This window comes from the organism of the source record quoted next, unplaced genomic scaffold (genome assembly GCF_019419815.1).
Source record: "Pyrus x bretschneideri cultivar Hongxiangsu unplaced genomic scaffold, Pyrus_bretschneideri_v1 Contig58, whole genome shotgun sequence".
Lineage (NCBI taxonomy): Eukaryota > Viridiplantae > Streptophyta > Magnoliopsida > Rosales > Rosaceae > Pyrus > Pyrus x bretschneideri.
Genome location: NW_025999796.1, coordinates 1,270,484 through 1,289,098, shown reverse-complemented (window position 1 = coordinate 1,289,098; position 18,615 = coordinate 1,270,484). Strand labels below are relative to the sequence as shown.

Here is an 18,615-nt window from a genome sequence, read left to right as displayed (position 1 = left end):
AAAAGAACAAAAAATTCAAAAGATGAAGGAATTATACCTAGAGTGTGTTGATTACATGTGAGAAATAAAATATAGAGAATAAGAAAGAAAAAATAAGAACTCAAATATCTTCCATTATCATTATGCCATCTTTATATAGGGCATCAAGCACATGAGTGGTCATCAAACACTTTTAGTTGGAAAGAAAGCAAGTCTTAATTAAGTTAAGATTTGGCATTGTCAAACATATGTCAATAGACTTGCATATGTTCTAAGAGCAATGTGTGTTGCAAGTACACTTGTGGGATACATAATACTATGGATATCATATTTATAGACCTACTAACAAAGGTTGTTTGTTGGGTAGTTCATTATAGTCCTCCAAATAGGATTTGCCTTAGAAAGAGCAAATGAACAAGAGATAGAACTCAAGGAATATGTCCTTGAGGTATAAGTTGCTCAACAAATTTAAAAACCTAGATCTTGCACCACAAGCTCCAAGAAGATCAATAAGGATAAAAAAAATATTAAAAAAAAAAATCATCTTAGTTGAATGGTTTGAACGTTATGACTAGTCATAGAGTTACACCTCCTTAATTTAAAGGAATTAAAGAGAAGATCCTTGGGACTACATTGAGCGTATGTTTGATTTACACTCAAGGAAATGGTATTTAACATTTAACCCGAAGTATAGAAACCTACAAAGCCAATTAGTAGCTTAAGGTGACCACAATCGAAGAGATAGGTTAACTTTGAAGAAACCATCTTTGACATAGTCTTGATTTCAATTAATTGAGAGATTGCTTGCTACAACTACACAGTGATTTAACGTTTGAACATAATATGGTTTTCCGATACCATTATCAAGATTGTCTTGATGATATATGTCTAAGTCTAGGAATCACAAGATGTATATATTATAGAGATCCATCCACCATGAGTCTAAGCAAGCTAGTGAGAGCTATAAGCACCTAATGAGAAAACGTCAAATCATTTGATTTCTCATAAAGATGTAAATAAATCTCTTGTTTACAAAAGATTAGTGGGAGTTATTCATATTCCTAAATTTGTACATATAGATGGAAATGAAAATAAAATGCTGCTTTAATAAAGTTGACTTTAAAACGTTCTATTATGATAGGCTGTATATGGGAGACATGCTCTATACACTACGGAAGAAAAGCTATAAGATAGATTTCATGAGTTAAGTGGTTTATCTCAATCCGTATTAATAGATAAAGATGCAAGGAAGTTTCTCAAATGATAAACTTCAAATAGAAGAACAATTCCAATGAGACTAGGAAGTTGCTCTTCTTAAAGAGTGTGTACCCAAAGATTGCCAAAGAAATGGAATGTATAAAGAGAATCCTTTATGCATTCATAGAAAGGTGGTTGAAGTAATTTTTATTGTGTGAAAACACTGGTAAGAGTTATACTAAGAATGGTACAAGACGATATCAATGCAAACCCAAGATCAAAACCATGTTAACTATCAAGTGAGTCCTTAAGTGTTTGAGAAATACTAAAGGAAGGATTCCTCAATAACGAGGAAAATTCAGAGTAACAAAAGGAAGTGTAAAACTGATTTAGATTTTGAATCTAACATCATATCAAGCATTGGATATCTCTTTGTTACGAATAAAGAAATAGTTGAATGGAAACAGTAAAAATAATGACTCTAGTTTTTCAAAATCATTGCAAAATATATCGCCAAGCTTACAACAAGAAAACGTCATTAGTGCACCCACACTACAACATTAATAAGGCAATAGCTCAAGCTAGGGAATCAAGGTCTCATCAAGTTCCAAACACAATTGAGAGACTAAACCATACAATTGAAATCATGTATATCGGTAATGTCATTAATCTCAAAGTTGCTTTTATAGATGACATATAAATATCCGTTATCGAGGCCTATTACTCAGCTATCTTTGAAATGACATCTGAAAAGGTATCATCACTAAACACACGACTGATTGGCTCTAGTGCAAGTGTGAGATTGTTGGAAATGTGCCCTAAAACCAATGGAATGCATGCATAGTGAGTCCTAGAGAGAGAAAGAATTTGACATACGGGATCGATAGATAGTTGTCATGCCAAGGTTCTATTTGCGAGGTGAGTGGTTTATATAATGTGTTCTAAAAATTCTTATTTTCAGATAACATAAAAACCATGAATTATCATGGGTGTTACTCTATTTTTAAATATCTTGTTAGTTTCAAGTCAAGCATGTTAGCTTTCGGGAAATGTTTTGGTGTTCATATACACATTATATGTGGAATTGTTGAGATTGTTCATGGAGCATGAGAACTTTAGTATTTTGGTTATTCAAGGGATAAATATATGGCACAAGAGGACATTAAGGCATAAATGCCAATTCAGGGATCACGTGGTAAGCTACATATTATGAAGAATGACCAACATGTGAAGGGATGATGTAATGTGATATGGCATATATGTGATGCAAACTTGTTTATAATTATACTCTGGTATAGTGTGAGTAAAACAACATGCTTGATTGGTGTATTACATATTCTACTCACTGGGCGACGATGATTGTTGCTCACCCTTCACCTTTTATTTTACAAATGAGTTATATGGTAAGAGAGTTGCTAGAGGGAACTAAGGTGGTGTTAGACGAGGATTCAAGGATTTATTTATTTCTCTACAACTTGTAAGATTTTGGAGTTTTTTTTTAAGAGAAGTTTGTTTTGCCTTCAATCTTTTTGTTTAGTTTAATTTTTAGCTTGCGCACTGGTAGTAGAGTTATATTTTTCCATCGACCTTGGGTCCAGGACGTGACACTTAGCTAGTTTCTTTAACAAGGCAACTTATCATTGATATACGGACATCCAAGGGGGAGTGTTGTGAAACATGAATAGTGGTTGTTATTATCTAATATATGATAGTAAACCATCATAAACAATTATATTAATGTAGAGAGGCTTTTTGATAACTATAGAGAATCTTTGGATGACCACTCATGTATTTGATGCCGCAGATAAAGATGGCATAATGATAGTGAAAGATACTTGGGTTATTCTCTCTTTTCTTTCGTATTTTCTCTACTTTATCTCTCAGAGCAGGGGATTCTAAAAACCTCTACTTTATAATTGCAATATTTCATGAGAAAAAAAACTATAGGTTTTCGTTGTTTTGCACTATTGATTGATTTCCATTGGAAAGCTCAAGAGGAATGGGAAAACTTGAAGATTGAAACTTTAACCTAAAGAGAGAGTGAGAGGGAGGGCAAGTGTATGAAAGAGAATGTGGTTTGAAAAGGGAGGATGTGGTAGAAAATTTCCTCTGTCTTCAGTCTTGACGAAAAAGTATCTACCAAACAATTAACATCTTTGATCAAAGATCAAAGTCTCATATGCCCACGAGGAGTGTGGGGGAAAATTGTTGGGGGGGGGGGTTTAGCCAATGGATCTTTGATGACTAACTACTCTGAATAGAGTGAATGTTTAGGGTTTTCTGTATAGCAAAAAGCTTACCAAAATTTTGTGGAGATAAGGGTAGGGAGGTGGCTGACTATGGGGATATTGTTTTGCCCTACACATGGTGGCTTCCTATTAGCCAAGTTATGTCATCCATAGGATGCACAAGGAATGAATATTTCCAAGATATTAATTAGGAGATAATATCTTGGAATGATGATGGGAATATCCCTAATTGATAGTGATAAGGATTCTTAATGCTTTGGTCTTCGTATAAGATTGTATTAAAGATTGAATTTGGTAATCAATCTTTATCTTTAATACCCTTGAATTTTTCACACGAGCAGGGGAGATGGGAGCAGTCATAGTCAGGTGCTTGAATTTTCAGGGATGCTGAGCTACGTGTGGGGACGCTTGAGAGCCCTACCTATTTAATGAGGGCAATCTTGTATTTCTTGAATAAAAGTTCACGTGTCACCTTGTGGATTTTTGGGATTATTTTTTGCTCCAAAAATGCCCTAACACCTGCAAGGTTGCTAGCAACAAAGGCAATAGGTGTAGAGATCCTAAGTTGCTTAGGTAAGTAGAGAGTTGTTTCCTAATTTGATGCACATCTTCTACCTTGACTTGGAGATAAATTCTTCTAGGAAAGGGAATCAATTGCCACGAAAACCTATTTAAGTCTGCCTTAAGTAGGGAGTTAAATAATTTTGGAGAGAAATTTTTAAAACTACAAGAAAGAAAGAATGCCAGAGAGAATTTATTCCCCCTCTCCTAGCCTTCTTCTTTGCTTGCCCTTGTAAAGAATCGTTGCTCGTTCCTTTTCTTCTTTTCCATGCCACACCAAGGTAAGAAAAAAAAAAATTTAATTCTTCTTCTTTTTAATTTTCTGTAACTTTGAGCTTGAAAATTGGCTAGGCATTAGCCGAGGATGGGGATAAAGTAACCATGAGGCTACTGTGCTGTTGCTATTGCTGTAGGTTGAACGGCTTGGCGAGGAGTTGAGAAGTGTGGCGCGACACGATTGGTTGGGGCCACGTGTTGGCTCGGCTTAGGCCAAAGGGCATTAGGGCATAGGGGAAGCTAACACGGGCTTGGCCTTCCGCCAATTGGTTGATAAGCTCGGGCTTGTGCAGGATTGAGAAAGAATAAAGGAAGTGCGGGGGCATCAACCCCCTTCCTGTTTTACTTGAGATGCTAGCCCTTTTGGATTGAGAAAGAGAGAGACATCACCTTGCGTGCTGGGCTGCCTGGTGTGGGCCTTTTGGTGGGTTAGGTCGTCTGACGTGCTGGGTTGCTCCATGGAGCAGCCAGTTGGTTGTGGCCTGGCGCGTTACTCCACATATATATATTTTATTTCTTGGGCATGCATCAGATATTTTTTTTTTCTCACATTTTTTGTAGAAATTTCTAAACATGTCTCCTTTAAGCCACAAAGGTGACGAGTACCCTTTGCCATTGTTTCGTTAGGGAGGATCTTCTGGTAAGGTAGGTTACTTCAAGGCTGCTCACGTCAAGATCACTTTCGACTAGGCTTGGCAAATGAGTCGTGTCTGTCGTGTTCATGTTGTTTTCGTGTAACACATGTTATCTTAATGGGTCATGTCGTGTCACACCAGTTATCTTAACGAGTCATTAACAGGTGGGGTCACTTTACCCCCGTTATGACCCGTTAAGAAAAATATTTTTTTTCTTCTTAAATTGCACATACCACGCATTGCCACATAAATATTATTTCAAAACATTAAAACACATTTGTCGTTTAAGTACTACATCTACACTTGAAAATAAGAGCCTAATAAAAAAAACATCCATACACTACTAGTCTATCACAAAATATTAAATGTGCAAGGATATGCAAAATGAAAGAGTTTTTATTTTCAAGGTTGTGAAGCTTTTCTCAAAAGTTTAAACCTTGACAATAGAACTCAAAGCTGGCATGTTATTCCTTTTACAAAATCCTTAATTTTCATCAATCATCATGAGGAAATTTTATTGAAACTTTGGCTTGATCTATTGCCTTCAAGAGTTATGTTGATGATGTTTTCAGTAAGTTTTTTCACGTCAGAACTCTCTTCCACATAAACTAAGTATAGAAAAACCAAACATTAAAAACCATTCAAATTATAAGAAGTTTACCAAAATAATAATGAAAAGAAATAAAACAATAGTACTATACCATATAAAAATATATTACCTCCTTTTCCAAATAGCCAATCTCGTGTGTACAACAAAGTTTGAATTGTTTCTGATAACAATAAACTACGATATCGATCAAGTACTCTACCCCTAATACTAAATGCAGATTTTGATGCAACAGTTGAAATGAGAATTGTTAACACATCTCGTGCTAACTGAGAAAATATCGGATAATGAAAACGCTCCATTTGCCACCAAGAAAGAACATCTATGTCTACTTTTCTATCTATTCCTTTATCCTCTAAATACTTCTACAATTCTTTTTTTTTTTTCAATCGAAATTGAACCATCATAATTATTATCAAAATCCTACATCATAAAAATAAAAACGAAAACGTAATAAGAATCATGCATCATGTAAATTTCAAATATAATATCAACACTTTTTATAGTACTACTACTACAAATAAATAAAGTAAATAAAAACAAACTTAGGTTTCCTCAAAGAGAACATCTCCATGTTTGATGATTAGGCACTGAATTCACTGGAGTATTTGAATTATCAAGATGTGAAAGTTTTTCCAAGTACAGACCAAAAAGAACATTCAATTTGTCATTAACCTTTGTAAATTCGACTGAATTCACATCATGAAGCTTTGTGTAAGCTCAATCCACAAAATGCAATTTATAATGAGGGTCTAAGATGATTGCAATTGCCAAAATCAAACTGTACTTTGACCAAGACTTCTCAAACTTCATGTACATGTAAGTCCCCATCTTATTCATGAAACTTTCAGAGTCATCCATGGTTGCCTTAATTTGAAGTTGGATTACGAACACCTTAGGGAAGAACAAATTTGATGTGGGGGACTTTGTCCCAAAGAATAAGCACGTAACCTCATAAAAGTACTCCAAAAACTTGGAAAACTTTATTATTTTATCCCACTTTTCAAAAGAAGGACAACTACTAAATTGGAATCACTCAACCCTAAATGAATCAAAGCATATCGATAGAAGATTACACTATCTAGCATAATATAGGTTGAGTTCCATCTAGTAGGGACATCTTGTCTCAAACCTCTCTTACCATCCAATATCCCTACTTGTCTAACACATTCATAAAACTTTAGTTTCCTAGCCTCAGAGCCCTTTATATACTTGATGCATTCACAAATCTTTATCACTGAAGAATCAATTTCTTTAAGTCCACCTTGGACTATCAAATTCAAAACATGAGCACAACGCACATGAAAGAAGTCATCATTCAGCACGAGAAGACTTCTAAGATTCAATTGATTCTTCAAAATGCTAACAACAGAAATATTTGAAGAATCATTATTCAAAGTAATAGAAAATAACTTCTTCTTAATCCCCCACTCAGTCACCAATGCATTAATTTTCTCAGATAATGAAACACCAGTATGCGGAGAAGGCATGTGAAAAAAACTTGAAATTCTTTTATGCAATTTCCAATCTTTGTCTACAAAGTAAGCAGTAAGAGCAAGATACCCATCAATGCATTGCAAAGTCCATAAGTCTGATGTCAAACAAATTTTACCTTCAACTAAGCCTAACAAATTATGAAGCCTTTGTTTTTCATTTTTGAACATCCTCAACACACAGGCTTTAATTGTATTTCTACACAGTAACTTAATATAAAGAGATATATATGCAAACAAAGTCCTAATTCCCTCATATTCAGAAAAACTAAAAGGAAGATTATGCTTGATAATGACCTCTACCAATAAGCCACGAAATACCACAGGATCAAAGTTTTGGGAACATAATTCATACATCGACAATAATCCACCAGTCAGTCCAGGGCACATTTTCAAATGTCTATTCATATTACCCATCCCCTTCCATGATCAAGTTGTATTCCTATTGTGACTTCCACTGACGCTCCATCACTAAAGTTCGTAAAATCTTACTCTACAACATCCAAAGAAAGAAAAACAAAACTGTAAAATCTTGCTCATACCAATTTCATACCATATCAATTTCAAATTACTTTCAAATTCACAATTCAATTAAAAATACCTTGCACTTGCAGGTTGCAACCTTGCTTAATTGCTTTGCTTGTTCCAAATCTCCAAATCTGGAAAACAATTATAGACCCCACTTATTAACTTCAAGTAAATAGACCCCAAATAAAACATAGATACAAATGAACTCGCGACGTTCACAATAAAAAGAGGACTTGCCTGCCAATTGCCAATACTTGGGAGAAATAATTCCATACAAATAATTAAGACATTGCATCTACTACAACAAAACAAAAATAGGTGGAGCGTCACTACTCTGTCATTGCTTGCCTCACAAGCCATCTGAATTCTAACCTCCCCAGTCCCCTGATAACATATCCCCAATATATATATATATATATATATATATGTATATATATGACTTTAAGTAATGAATCTCACCTTACGGCTTACAATACGACTAAATGGCATGACATAATAAAGTTAATTTACATAACTACATCTATACTCCCAAATTCCAATACTTGATTCTATTTCTGCCTCGTCCTTTTGTCATTTTCAAGCTTGCGAAGCATGCTTGCTCGATCACTGGATTTTTTGAATGTTTGTAAACATGCCCCAACCCAGAAACTTCAGAATCTCCAAAATCAGAGAACCCTAGAAACCCCTAACCCAGAAAATCCCCCAACCATTAGTTATAATTTTAATGAAAACCCCAAATCACTAGTTTTTGAAAATAAAAACATAGAATACCCAAAAATACAAAATTCATAACTTTAGCGTGTGCTTACTTGTGTGTGGTTTTCTTGTGGCTGCCAGAGTCGAGTTGAAGGAAGTGACCGGAGGAAGATGCGAGAGAGATGCGAATTAAGGAGATGGAGTAGTAGTAAGTCTGGACTAGAGAGATCGGAGTGAATAAAAAAGAAGAGAAGAATAGCCTCCAACCTAATGCACAATGGACGGCTGAGATTAAATCTCAGCCGATCCAATGGTCACCAATTTTTTAAATTAAATTTAACACGCACACACACACACACACATAAAATTATTATAGTTTTTAGGGGTATTAAATTGTTAAATTAATATATAATTATTATAGTTTTTTTTAGGGTTATAAAATTATAAAATCAATATTTTGCTTATTGTGTATCGTGTTATCCACGTGTATATCCAAACCAATCCGTTGTGCTTGTCGGGTTACCTTATAACAACCCAATTCATTAACGTGTTGACCCGAACACCTGTTAATTTCGTGTCGTGTCGTGTTGGGTTATTAGGTCGTGTCAGGAATTGTCAGGCCTTCTTTCAACGAGCAGTTCGAGGACTTTTAGGAGGTGTACAAGCATGTGATTCTGTCTGGAGTTCGCGTAAGATGAGCAAAGGAAGAGAGCAACCATGAACCATGCAGTGGGACTGCTAAGAGAGTCATCTACTAGAGTTTGAATAGAAAATGTGGGGTATTGTTAGAACTTGTCACACACTGCCCATACACTTTGTCTACTTCCCCTTTATAAGTGAGTTCACTCACTTATTGTTTGAAAGGAATTGGGCCAAAGACATGGACCTTGGGCCTTGGACTTCGAAGGTTTGGGTGTATATATGGCAAAGATGGGCCTTGGGCCTTTGGTCTTTTGGGCTTGGATGGACGAAAAACACAAGTACGATTTTTACGTTTTTGATTTTAGGATTCAGTTTTTTTCGAAAGGATAAGATTGTTTACATAAACAGTTACATCTGTTCTAGAAAGATAAGCATGAACAACCATAACTGTTCAAAAACGACATTATATATATGGCAGTAATATTAGAAACGTAAATACAATTCAATGACCCTCTCTTTTTGATCATTCATAGAGAAACACATAGTAATTCGCCAAGAATCCAAGTTCGAGTGCAAGAACTTAGGTTAGATAGTTGTATCCTGTAAGATAGATGTCCGTTGAACTACTGCACTGGTGTAGGGGCAAATTTTGTCTTAGGAGATTGTAACTTCAAGCTTTTATCTTCCATAAACAAGTCAGTGATTTGTGATTTTATATGCAATTTTATTAATTGTTCATATTCTGGTATATTGTATATATAGTGAAATTGTAATTTGAAATAAATTGTGAATTTATTATATATTGTATAATTGACATTTGATTGGTTCTAACATGATCAAGTTCCATCCTTACTACTTTGTGTTGCGTTTCTGCCTAGTGTTCTCTAAATGCAATCCGTATGATAGTGGACTTTTTCCAATCTGAGTAAATTCTTTGACTTGGACCTGACTATCGATGAGTTCTAGTACTTCTTCGACATGGGTTATATTGACGGAGTTGGGCAGTTGATAACCCGCCATAGGCTTTTTGATCTCTTCACTTGAACTACGTGCTCCGACTACCCTTATTGATTGTAAGTGATTTGTTTAGTCTTTGGGCAAGCTTTTGTTGAGCTGCGCATGAGGATGCTTAAGAGCTCTGCTTATTTAATGAGGGCAATCTTGTTTTCCTTGTGAATTTTTGTGATTATTTTTTTCTCCCCAAAGGAGATTTGGAATTTTGAAGAGAGGGGGAGGAGATTTGGAATTTTGAACAGTTGATGAAGTCGTTAAAGTGTGCAATTATACAATAAGAATTTAGACATTTTACATAAAAAAAAATAATAGAAAACAACAAATTTTTAGGGAATGGATCATTCTAGCAACCAAATTGGAAAGAATGGATCAAAACAGCCAAATTTCCAGGAAAAAAACTATGAAAGAAAAGTAGTTTGTGAAATTAATTTGTTCCAAGTTGTTTGGACTGACAGCCAAAAAAAATCGAGAAAGACCGAAGAGATTGGCGGGTAAAATAAGTTAGAATGAATAGTCAAAAGCGAATCGGTGGGAAGGACACGTGTGAACACTGTGGTGACTGCCGACGCATATACAATTCTAGGGAGAGAGAGGAGAGAGAAAGAGAGAGCTAATCTTCTTCGCCACTCCGCGGCACTCAAGAGTCAAGTCTTCGCTCGCTCACAATGAATAAAGTGAACAAAAAACCAAAAAGCTGACTAATTAGCAAACTCTCTCTCCTCCCCCTCTCTCTAGGGTTTTCGCTGTTCCCATAATCCCAATTTAAACTTCATCCCTGCAATCAAGGATCCATTTTTTGGCTGTATAATTTCAAGACTTTGCAATTTTCATGGAGGTAATTAAGTACTTTTGTGATTTGACTGTTTTGGTTGTCCATCAAATGATTAAATTGGTTTCCATTGGTAAGAAAATATGAGAAACTCATGAATTGTAATATTCCCTCTTAAATTAGGTGTTAAACACTGTTTAATTGACCCTTGATTCTTCTGATTGTTCGTTTTCATATGTTTTAGTGTACCTCAATGCTTTAATTCTGAATTCAAGGGGAAGAAAGGAGTTGTATTTGTTATTTATTTGTAATTTTTAGATCTCTTAATTTGATTTTATGAATTTTTGATCTGATTATCTTGGTGGGTCAAATTATTGGTGGTTCTTAGTGTTGGCCTTTCAGTGCTGAAGTTGTTCCCTTTGTTGTAAATACAATGTAATAACATACTTTGTATTGGTTTGATTAAGGAACGGACAGAAGAAGATTATGTAAACACTTACTCGAAATATCACTTATCAGATTCCATTGTGGAAGACACAATTTTTTCTGAAGAATTCGCCATGATATATCTGATCCATGCATAATATCATGAAAAATGGATACAAATTTTTTAAACTCCATTGTTCTTGATTGCGTTAGTACTTCACCTTCGTTATTTATGCTTCTATGTCCCCGTGGAAGAAGTTCTCTGAATTTTACAAATCGTATTTGCTAAGCTTATAGCGTTGCTTTACAGGTTCCGGGAATAGAAGAGACCAACAATTCTGATGCCCGCTTGACATCAGCAGCAGCTTTTGTGGAGGGAGGAATCCAGGAAGCCTGTGATGATGCTTGCAGTATATGCCTAGAGGCCTTCTGTGAAAATGATCCTTCTACGGTATATATAAAATGGTTGAGACACTATTATCTTTTCTTATCTGGTTTCCGTTTTAATCAATTCTCGTTTTCTGTATGCAGTTGACAGGTTGCAAGCATGAATTTCATCTTCAGTGCATTCTTGAGTGGTTATTTTCTGATACCCATTTCTTAGTATTTAAAGTTCTTTTCCGTTTATAATTTTTTTGTTGTTGATATTATAGTTAGATTTTCTTGTTCTTGTTCATGAAATGCCTATGAATGGTAGCACAGGATTATAAGGTAGCCAAATAATGTGACTCTGCAAATAGTTCATTGTTGGAATTAAAGATTAGGTCTAGGCATTTGTGTCAGAATCCCTGTTCTGGTTCCACATCTTACTTCTAGGGAATGCTGTGTGCATTGCGAATTGTGATTTTATAGTTGGCATAACTACTCCAGGCTAAGAAACAAAATATTTACCGAACATATTTACTGATATTTACTTGTTGGTTAGTTGTGAACTCATCGAAATTGATTAACAGGTAAATTCTAGTTGCTAAAGCCTTCAGGGATACTTCAAATGAAATCTCTTCACATGGCGTTGAATTTCTACTTTTTGTAATGATGGTCAACCTAGTTATACTTTTGACTTTTGTACTACCAACACCATGCTTTAACAACTTGTACAATAATGATTAGGGCATATTAATTTGAGCTGAAAGGATTAGAATTCATATCCTATCTTCTTTTATCTTTATGTTTGCAATAGTAGTTTTAATGAGCTTTCTTTGACATCTTGAGGTTTGTCTCCTTTCTCACACATGATTCATGAACTTTCATTTTGCCCACGAATAAATACACCTTGCTTTTAGTTATTATGGTTACCAAGAATCCAAGATAGATATGATGCCAGAAGCTTGTTTCTATGCAGTTCCCTATTAACTTAAGAGGAATGCTAGCATCAATTGCTGCAACACCCTCTTTCCAGTTTTCATGTGGCTTTCCTTTTAATTTTTATATGTTAATTTAACTTACAGATTTATGAACCATGTTTGTCTTACTTATTTACTCATTGCCATTCACTCTCCCTCCATTTGTAGCTTTTTACATCCTGTCTCTCCACTCTTATCCTAAACCTAGAAATCATTTCTGTATTTCTTTCTGATTCCATATAAAACCATATATTCAGAGCTTGAAATTCCAAACAAAAGCAATAGACTGCAGTCACTTAAAAGAAGGAAAATTAATAGAAGGAACGCTCAGTCAATTACACATAATTATATTTTAAAAAAAAAAAAATAGAGGGAATGATCAAGGAGAAGGTAAACAAGAGACAAAACGAAAATACAAAGAAAACAAAACTACATAAAAAATGTAATGGCATTTTTAATTTCTTGGTGGAGAATATGTTAGACCCTCCTGCAAGCCCAAGATTTCAATTTCGTTTTTATCAGAATTAGAAATCTAGAAATTTCGTTTGAACAATGATGACTAACTGGAGGAGGGGCAGTGGCTAGGTTGGAAGGTGCAGCAATGGTTGGGACTGTCGGGTTGGGTCGGAGAAACCAGTGGAAGGCAAGTGAGTTAAGTAGGGAAAACATGGTTCTTAAATATGTGAGTTAAATTAATTTAAACAAAAAATTTAAGGGACACCACGTGTAAAATGGGCAAGGAGCGATTGCAATTACCTTAGCGCTCAAAACAATCTATGAAAGTTTTTGCAACAGTGATTTTATGTTAAGCCTTATTTTAAAAAGATATACCGGTGACTTTTGAAAGTTCTCAAAAATTGAAATTTTGTTTCAATCTTGTAGGTGTCAGCGAAGCTCCCAATGTCCTATGTGTTGGCAACCCATCAGCTTGAAGGATCCCACTGGGTTAGTAGTTTTTTTCTTGGTCCTGGTATTCCTTTGATTCATCTCTCATACAAGTATTACAAAATGATAAGAGCTTCATTTTGTGTATTTACAGCCAAGAACTGCTAGAGGCAGTAGTGCAAGAGAGAAGTATTAGGTCTAATCCACCTCGAAATACTACAATATTTCATCATCCAACTCTTGGTGATTTTGAATTGCAGCATGTTTGTATTCTATCTTTGCTCTTTAACGTTATTAAGTTAAATGTAGTATAAACCCACCAAAACTGAAGATTCTTATTAAAAGTTTTTCAATTTTGCTCCTGATGTAGTTACCCATGGGTGTAAATGATGCTGAACTTGAAGAGCGTATAATTCAGCACTTAGCTGCTGCTGCTGCAATGGGTCGTTCACGCCACATTGCCAGAAGGGAAGGACAAAGAAATAGGTCATCAGCTCAAGGTCGCCAGCAATACCTGGTCTTCTCTACCCATCCTAGCACACCTCCGGCTCCTGCTTCATCTTCCCCTGATCAGATGGAAGAAGGTGAACCGGCTCCTTCAGTTGCAGTAACTTTCCCTTCGCCTCCTACGAATATAGGGGAAGAATTGTCTCAAATGACAACTCCCGTACATTCGTCACAATCTGGTCCTGTGGCTGCCTCTGTGTCTGGATCTAGTGTTTCTTCTCCAAATCAACAAGGATCTTCCATGAGCAATAGGTACTAGATTCTTCAGCTTGATTAGATATATGTTGGTGCGCAAATGCACATCTTTTTTTTTTTTTTTTTTTTCTCTGTTGTTGATTTACTACTATCTTATTATCATTTTCCTTTAGGAGGTCGCCTAGCCAGTCGTCCCCAAGTACCCAAGATAGAGCTGGCCCATCAGACATGCAATCATTTTCAGACTCTCTGAAAGCTCGATTTAATGCAGTATCAACGAGGTATAAATGTGCTTTAACCTTTGTAATTTATTCTACCATTTCTGAATGAGTTTTATTTTCCTATTTTCTCGTTGCATAAACATCACACGTTCTCATTTTCAATTAGATACAAAGAGTCAATTTCAAAAAGCACAAAAGGTTGGAAGGAGAGATTGTTCTCTCGCAATACTTCCATGGCAGATCTTGGTTCGGAAGTTAAAAGAGAGGTTAATGCAGGGTTTGAAACTGTATCACGCATGATGGAGCGTCTGGAAACAAAAGACAATAACAGAGTTCATGATGCTTCTGTGTCAAATAGTTTAGACAGTCCGGTTTCTGGATCAGACAATCGACAGATATCAGAAAGTGATGGTGAAACTTTTTTAAATGACCACAATAAACCAGCTGCTTGTGCTACAGGTTCTAGTTCAAATTAAGCATTTTTCAGCAATTGCATTAACTCAAAGAAGTTCCTTATATAAGGTAAGTTGGGGTTTGAATTTTTTTATGCATTTTAGAACTCAGTATGTGATTTTTGTATTTTCCTTTTCTCTGAATCCACTTGGATTTTTCCTGTAATTTTTTTTCTTTCTATTTAGTTTACTTTTCTCTTTACTTTCGGGTCTCCATGTTTTTTGCATGAGTCCTGTGTCTTTTTCTCAAGATGGTTGATGTATTTATTGCTCTTCTTGATGAAATATATTGGTAATTGATTAGTGTGTTGTCTTTGTTTCTTTTTCTCTAGTTGGTTAATGTGTTTATTGCTCTTCTTGATGAAATATATTGTTATTTGATTAGTGTGTTGTCTTTGTTTCTTCTCTGTATTGTGGCTTCATATTACATTTTGGTAGAGTGGAAGAATAAGCATGGATTTCTGTGGGAGTTCAAGATTAATGCATGAGGGAGGAGAAAGCTTGTTTTAAAATCTTATTCGATACTTGCCTTTTTGTGTGTACTGTTTTCCTTGGCAGTAGCTGCTCTAATGATGCTGCAAATAGGAGCATTTTCTCTTCAAGTATCTTTGTAGGAACAAGGATTCTTCACTGGAAGCTCTCTTAGCTGAATGTAGAACTTTATTGTTTGCATCTCAAGTTGAGTAATTTTATTTGTCTTAAGGTCAGAGGTCGTTCATTGTTAATGTAGTTGTGCATCTGTGCATGTGTATGAAAGTTGAAACATGGCTGCTGTTAGGTTAGATATCCTACATTAGTAATGTGCCTTTGAATAAGGTTGCAGCAGCTACTATTATCTTTGGAAGGGTCAAGAAAAACAATTTAAGTTTTTTAAAGGTTCCAAGTAATGAAAGCTAAAGTCTCGGTCGTGTAAAGCTGGGACATTTATAAGTTGGAGGCCCAGTTTGGTAATCAGAAGTTGGAGAGTTTTTTGATGTTTGTGGATGGAGTGTGATCGTAAACCTTAAGAGGAGTTGATATGGTTCATCTTTAAAACTTTTGCACACCAAATATACACAGCCTTTCATTCTCATCAGGTTTGTGTATTGCATGGTTCGATTTATTTGTTTGCCTCTTAAGATGAATTAGGACCAAATTTAAGAAGTTTTCTCAATGTTGTATCAGTTGCACTACCTATCCCTGTCCCAATCAGTTAATATCTTGTGCTTATGAATGAGCTACAGCTTCCATATGGTTTGGCATCATTTCATTGAAAATATTGCTGAGCTTTTAACTGTTGAAAACTAATGCATATGAATAGTTGTATTGATCTATGAGGTAGCCTGGTTCAGTAACGTAATTAGTCAAACAGCAATCCTTATGGGCCTTTTATTTGTACTGAAACCATGCCTTTGTTGTTGATCAGTTCATCCAAAAGTATGGTTGATAAAAACCAGCTCCACAACTCACTTAGCTCAGCTCCGTACTGGTCACATATCTTTAGCATTTATGTGTGTTTGCTTTTCTCCTTACTCTCTTTTTCTCTTTCACAATCTATTCGTTTCTGTCAAAATGTGTCATCAGTTAAGACTTCAGCAAGATGCATGGTCGTCACTTATCAGTCTATTCTATAACTCTTGTGCCTCGTAACTCTAGAAATGGAAATGCCAAAATCCACTACCACCAAATCTGCGACATATCTTTCAGTCTGGTCCCAATCTCCCCTCTATCTAGAAAGCACAAACTCTCGCCCTACCTGTTCATGGACTAAAAATTTTTGAGTCGCTGCTGTATATTTGGATTCTGGGTATCGTGAAATTTGCAGGACATGTATCTGAGTTGATCTTTCTTCCTCAATATTTATATCAGGAAATGGACTACCATCGATGAAATCAAAGACCATGTTAACCCAAACCCCCAGCTGGATTGCCATGAGCGAGTGGCATTTGACCCAAAATTCAAGTCCTCACACCCTATGTTTGGAGGAGGGGCCAAAAAGATTTAGTCTCAATTCTTAAAAAATGCACTCATGAGCTCCACCAATGAACTACTGGAGCACCACATAGGTACTAATAAAACACCTGATGGGTATGATCGGGCGAGGAACTTCCAAGTTCCAAGGGATATAGGCAGAATGAGGAAGAAATTGATCACAAAAAAATTAATTAGGAGTTAAAAATGCGCCACATCAGCATTAGTCATTTGCAAATCCCTCTCATATGCCTTTGTTGTGATCCATTTCTAATCCCTCCTATTTAACTTTTTGTGATCCATGTCTTCATACTTTGTCTAAGTTCATTGGAATTTGGAAGTTCCTCACCCAAACATACCCTAATTGCACTATAAAAATACTGAGATTGGGACTAACAAAAATACACCTTGCAAGGAGCATTTCATAGTTCTCTCAAATGAATTGCACCTAATTATTATCAAGTCCTGCTCTCTAATCCAAACATAGCGTTAGGGACAAGGTCCTCAAGGTCAGTAATAACTCCCCGAGTGTGGCAACAATGGCCTTGGATACAGGGCTCCTTGGCCACTTCTTTGTGGGTGTGTTAGGGTTTCGTGTGATCTGAGGTGCAAAGAAAAGATGAAGGGGTGGGCAACAGGCCCAAAGGGGAAAGTAGAGTATAAAAAGAGAGGTGAATGAGGTTGAGGTAGTGGGGATGAAGCTAGCCCTTTTGGGTCATTAGTCAAGGGACAATTGACTATTTCTGGAGTCTCTCATTACTATGGTCAACTGGTATATAGCTTCAAGGTCCGAAGTGCTTGCCTTTCTGTTTGGTTTGTGTCTATCTACCTATCTAGTGGGCGTGTCATCTACAGGAGTTGAAGGCATGCGATTAAAAATGATAATGGAGGTTTCGGAAAGTGTTATATTGTGGAATCATAATATAACAATTTCATGTCTGAAGGCTAATTTGCCTGCATTGTTGTGGAAAGCAACAAACGTCAATAGTTTGAAATGCAGTGCAGGATTCAAAGGATGTGTGGGGAGAATATATGTGTAAGTTGGTGAGCAGGAAGTTGAATTGATTGTCATGCCATGATTTAGACTTTAGTTGATTGCAAACTTAATCAAGCAACCGGGAATGGTAAAAAATGAACCAAAGAACTTGTTGCACAATTCTCAGCCACCTGTGAGCTTAAGATGCGCCGTCCCTTACTGAAGAGTGAAGATTTCATAGTTTTGTTTATTGGCATTTTACTCTCTATATTTGAGTTCATTACTCTTGCCATCTTTGTTTACCTATTTATTATTGTTTCTTCTGTTGTCTCATCTGCTAAAGATTTGATTTGCTGGGAAAATTGCTCGTTTAAATGCAGGTGGAATCTCCCCTTTGAACTGCCAGAGCCCTGTGGATACGACGCATTTGCCATCGTCTTCCTGTGGAGGATAGTCTGTCTACTTTTGGAAAGAGCATTGCTGATTCAGATATAATTCAGAATAAAGAAACTATAGAATGTATGCTCTACTTTTTAAACCTGAACACCATTATCGGCTTTTAAATTGGTTATCTTATAACTTATTTGTGAATACATACTTCCGTCGCACATGTTAGGTATCTTTGAACCGTACATACGTGTAGACAATTAACTTTTATATGGATATACAGTAATTTCCTTCGTGTTGTAGGTCCTTTGAATAGTTTTCTTTCTTTTGCCAAACTATGTTAGGACTCAGAACTTAATGCTGTTATGGTACTATACACAACAGCATCAAATTGTCGAAATGTCTATTATCGAGCTTAGGATGCGCTGACGAGGAAGTCGGTGCCAAAGTTATCATTGTTGAACTAAATAGTATACCTTAGGATGATGTATGTAATTCCATTGTGGTTGTCATATTGTATTTTCTTTTTTCCTTATATGACATGCAAGGTTCTAAAAGACGCTAGGTGCTAGTTGGGCGGTGGCTGAGATCTACTGCCTAGGTGGCTAGGCAGAGTCGAGCGGATTT

The 18,615-nt window shown here is 36.0% G+C and overlaps 1 protein-coding gene across 2 annotated transcripts; it reads left to right on the top strand.

The window, feature by feature from the left end:
- Nucleotides 1-10,474: 10,474 nt before the first annotated feature.
- On the top strand, nt 10,475-18,290 carry LOC103957998 (E3 ubiquitin-protein ligase RHF2A). 2 transcript variants are annotated; one of them, XR_007253417.1, is made up of 10 exons: nt 10,475-10,712; nt 11,383-11,523; nt 11,604-11,650; nt 13,298-13,360; nt 13,455-13,563; nt 13,671-14,059; nt 14,176-14,283; nt 14,390-14,745; nt 15,237-15,353; nt 17,982-18,290. XR_007253417.1 is itself a non-coding variant. In XM_009370224.3 (9 exons), exons 1-8 carry the CDS (start codon nt 10,707-10,709, stop codon nt 14,697-14,699), a joined length of 1,173 nt encoding a protein of 390 aa, XP_009368499.1. In that variant the 5' UTR covers nt 10,475-10,706; the 3' UTR covers nt 14,700-14,745; nt 17,982-18,290. The 2 variants fall into 2 exon arrangements, 1 of the variants encoding a protein (XP_009368499.1); XM_009370224.3 differs by lacking the exon at nt 15,237-15,353.
- The last annotated feature ends 325 nt before the right edge of the window (nt 18,291-18,615 follow it).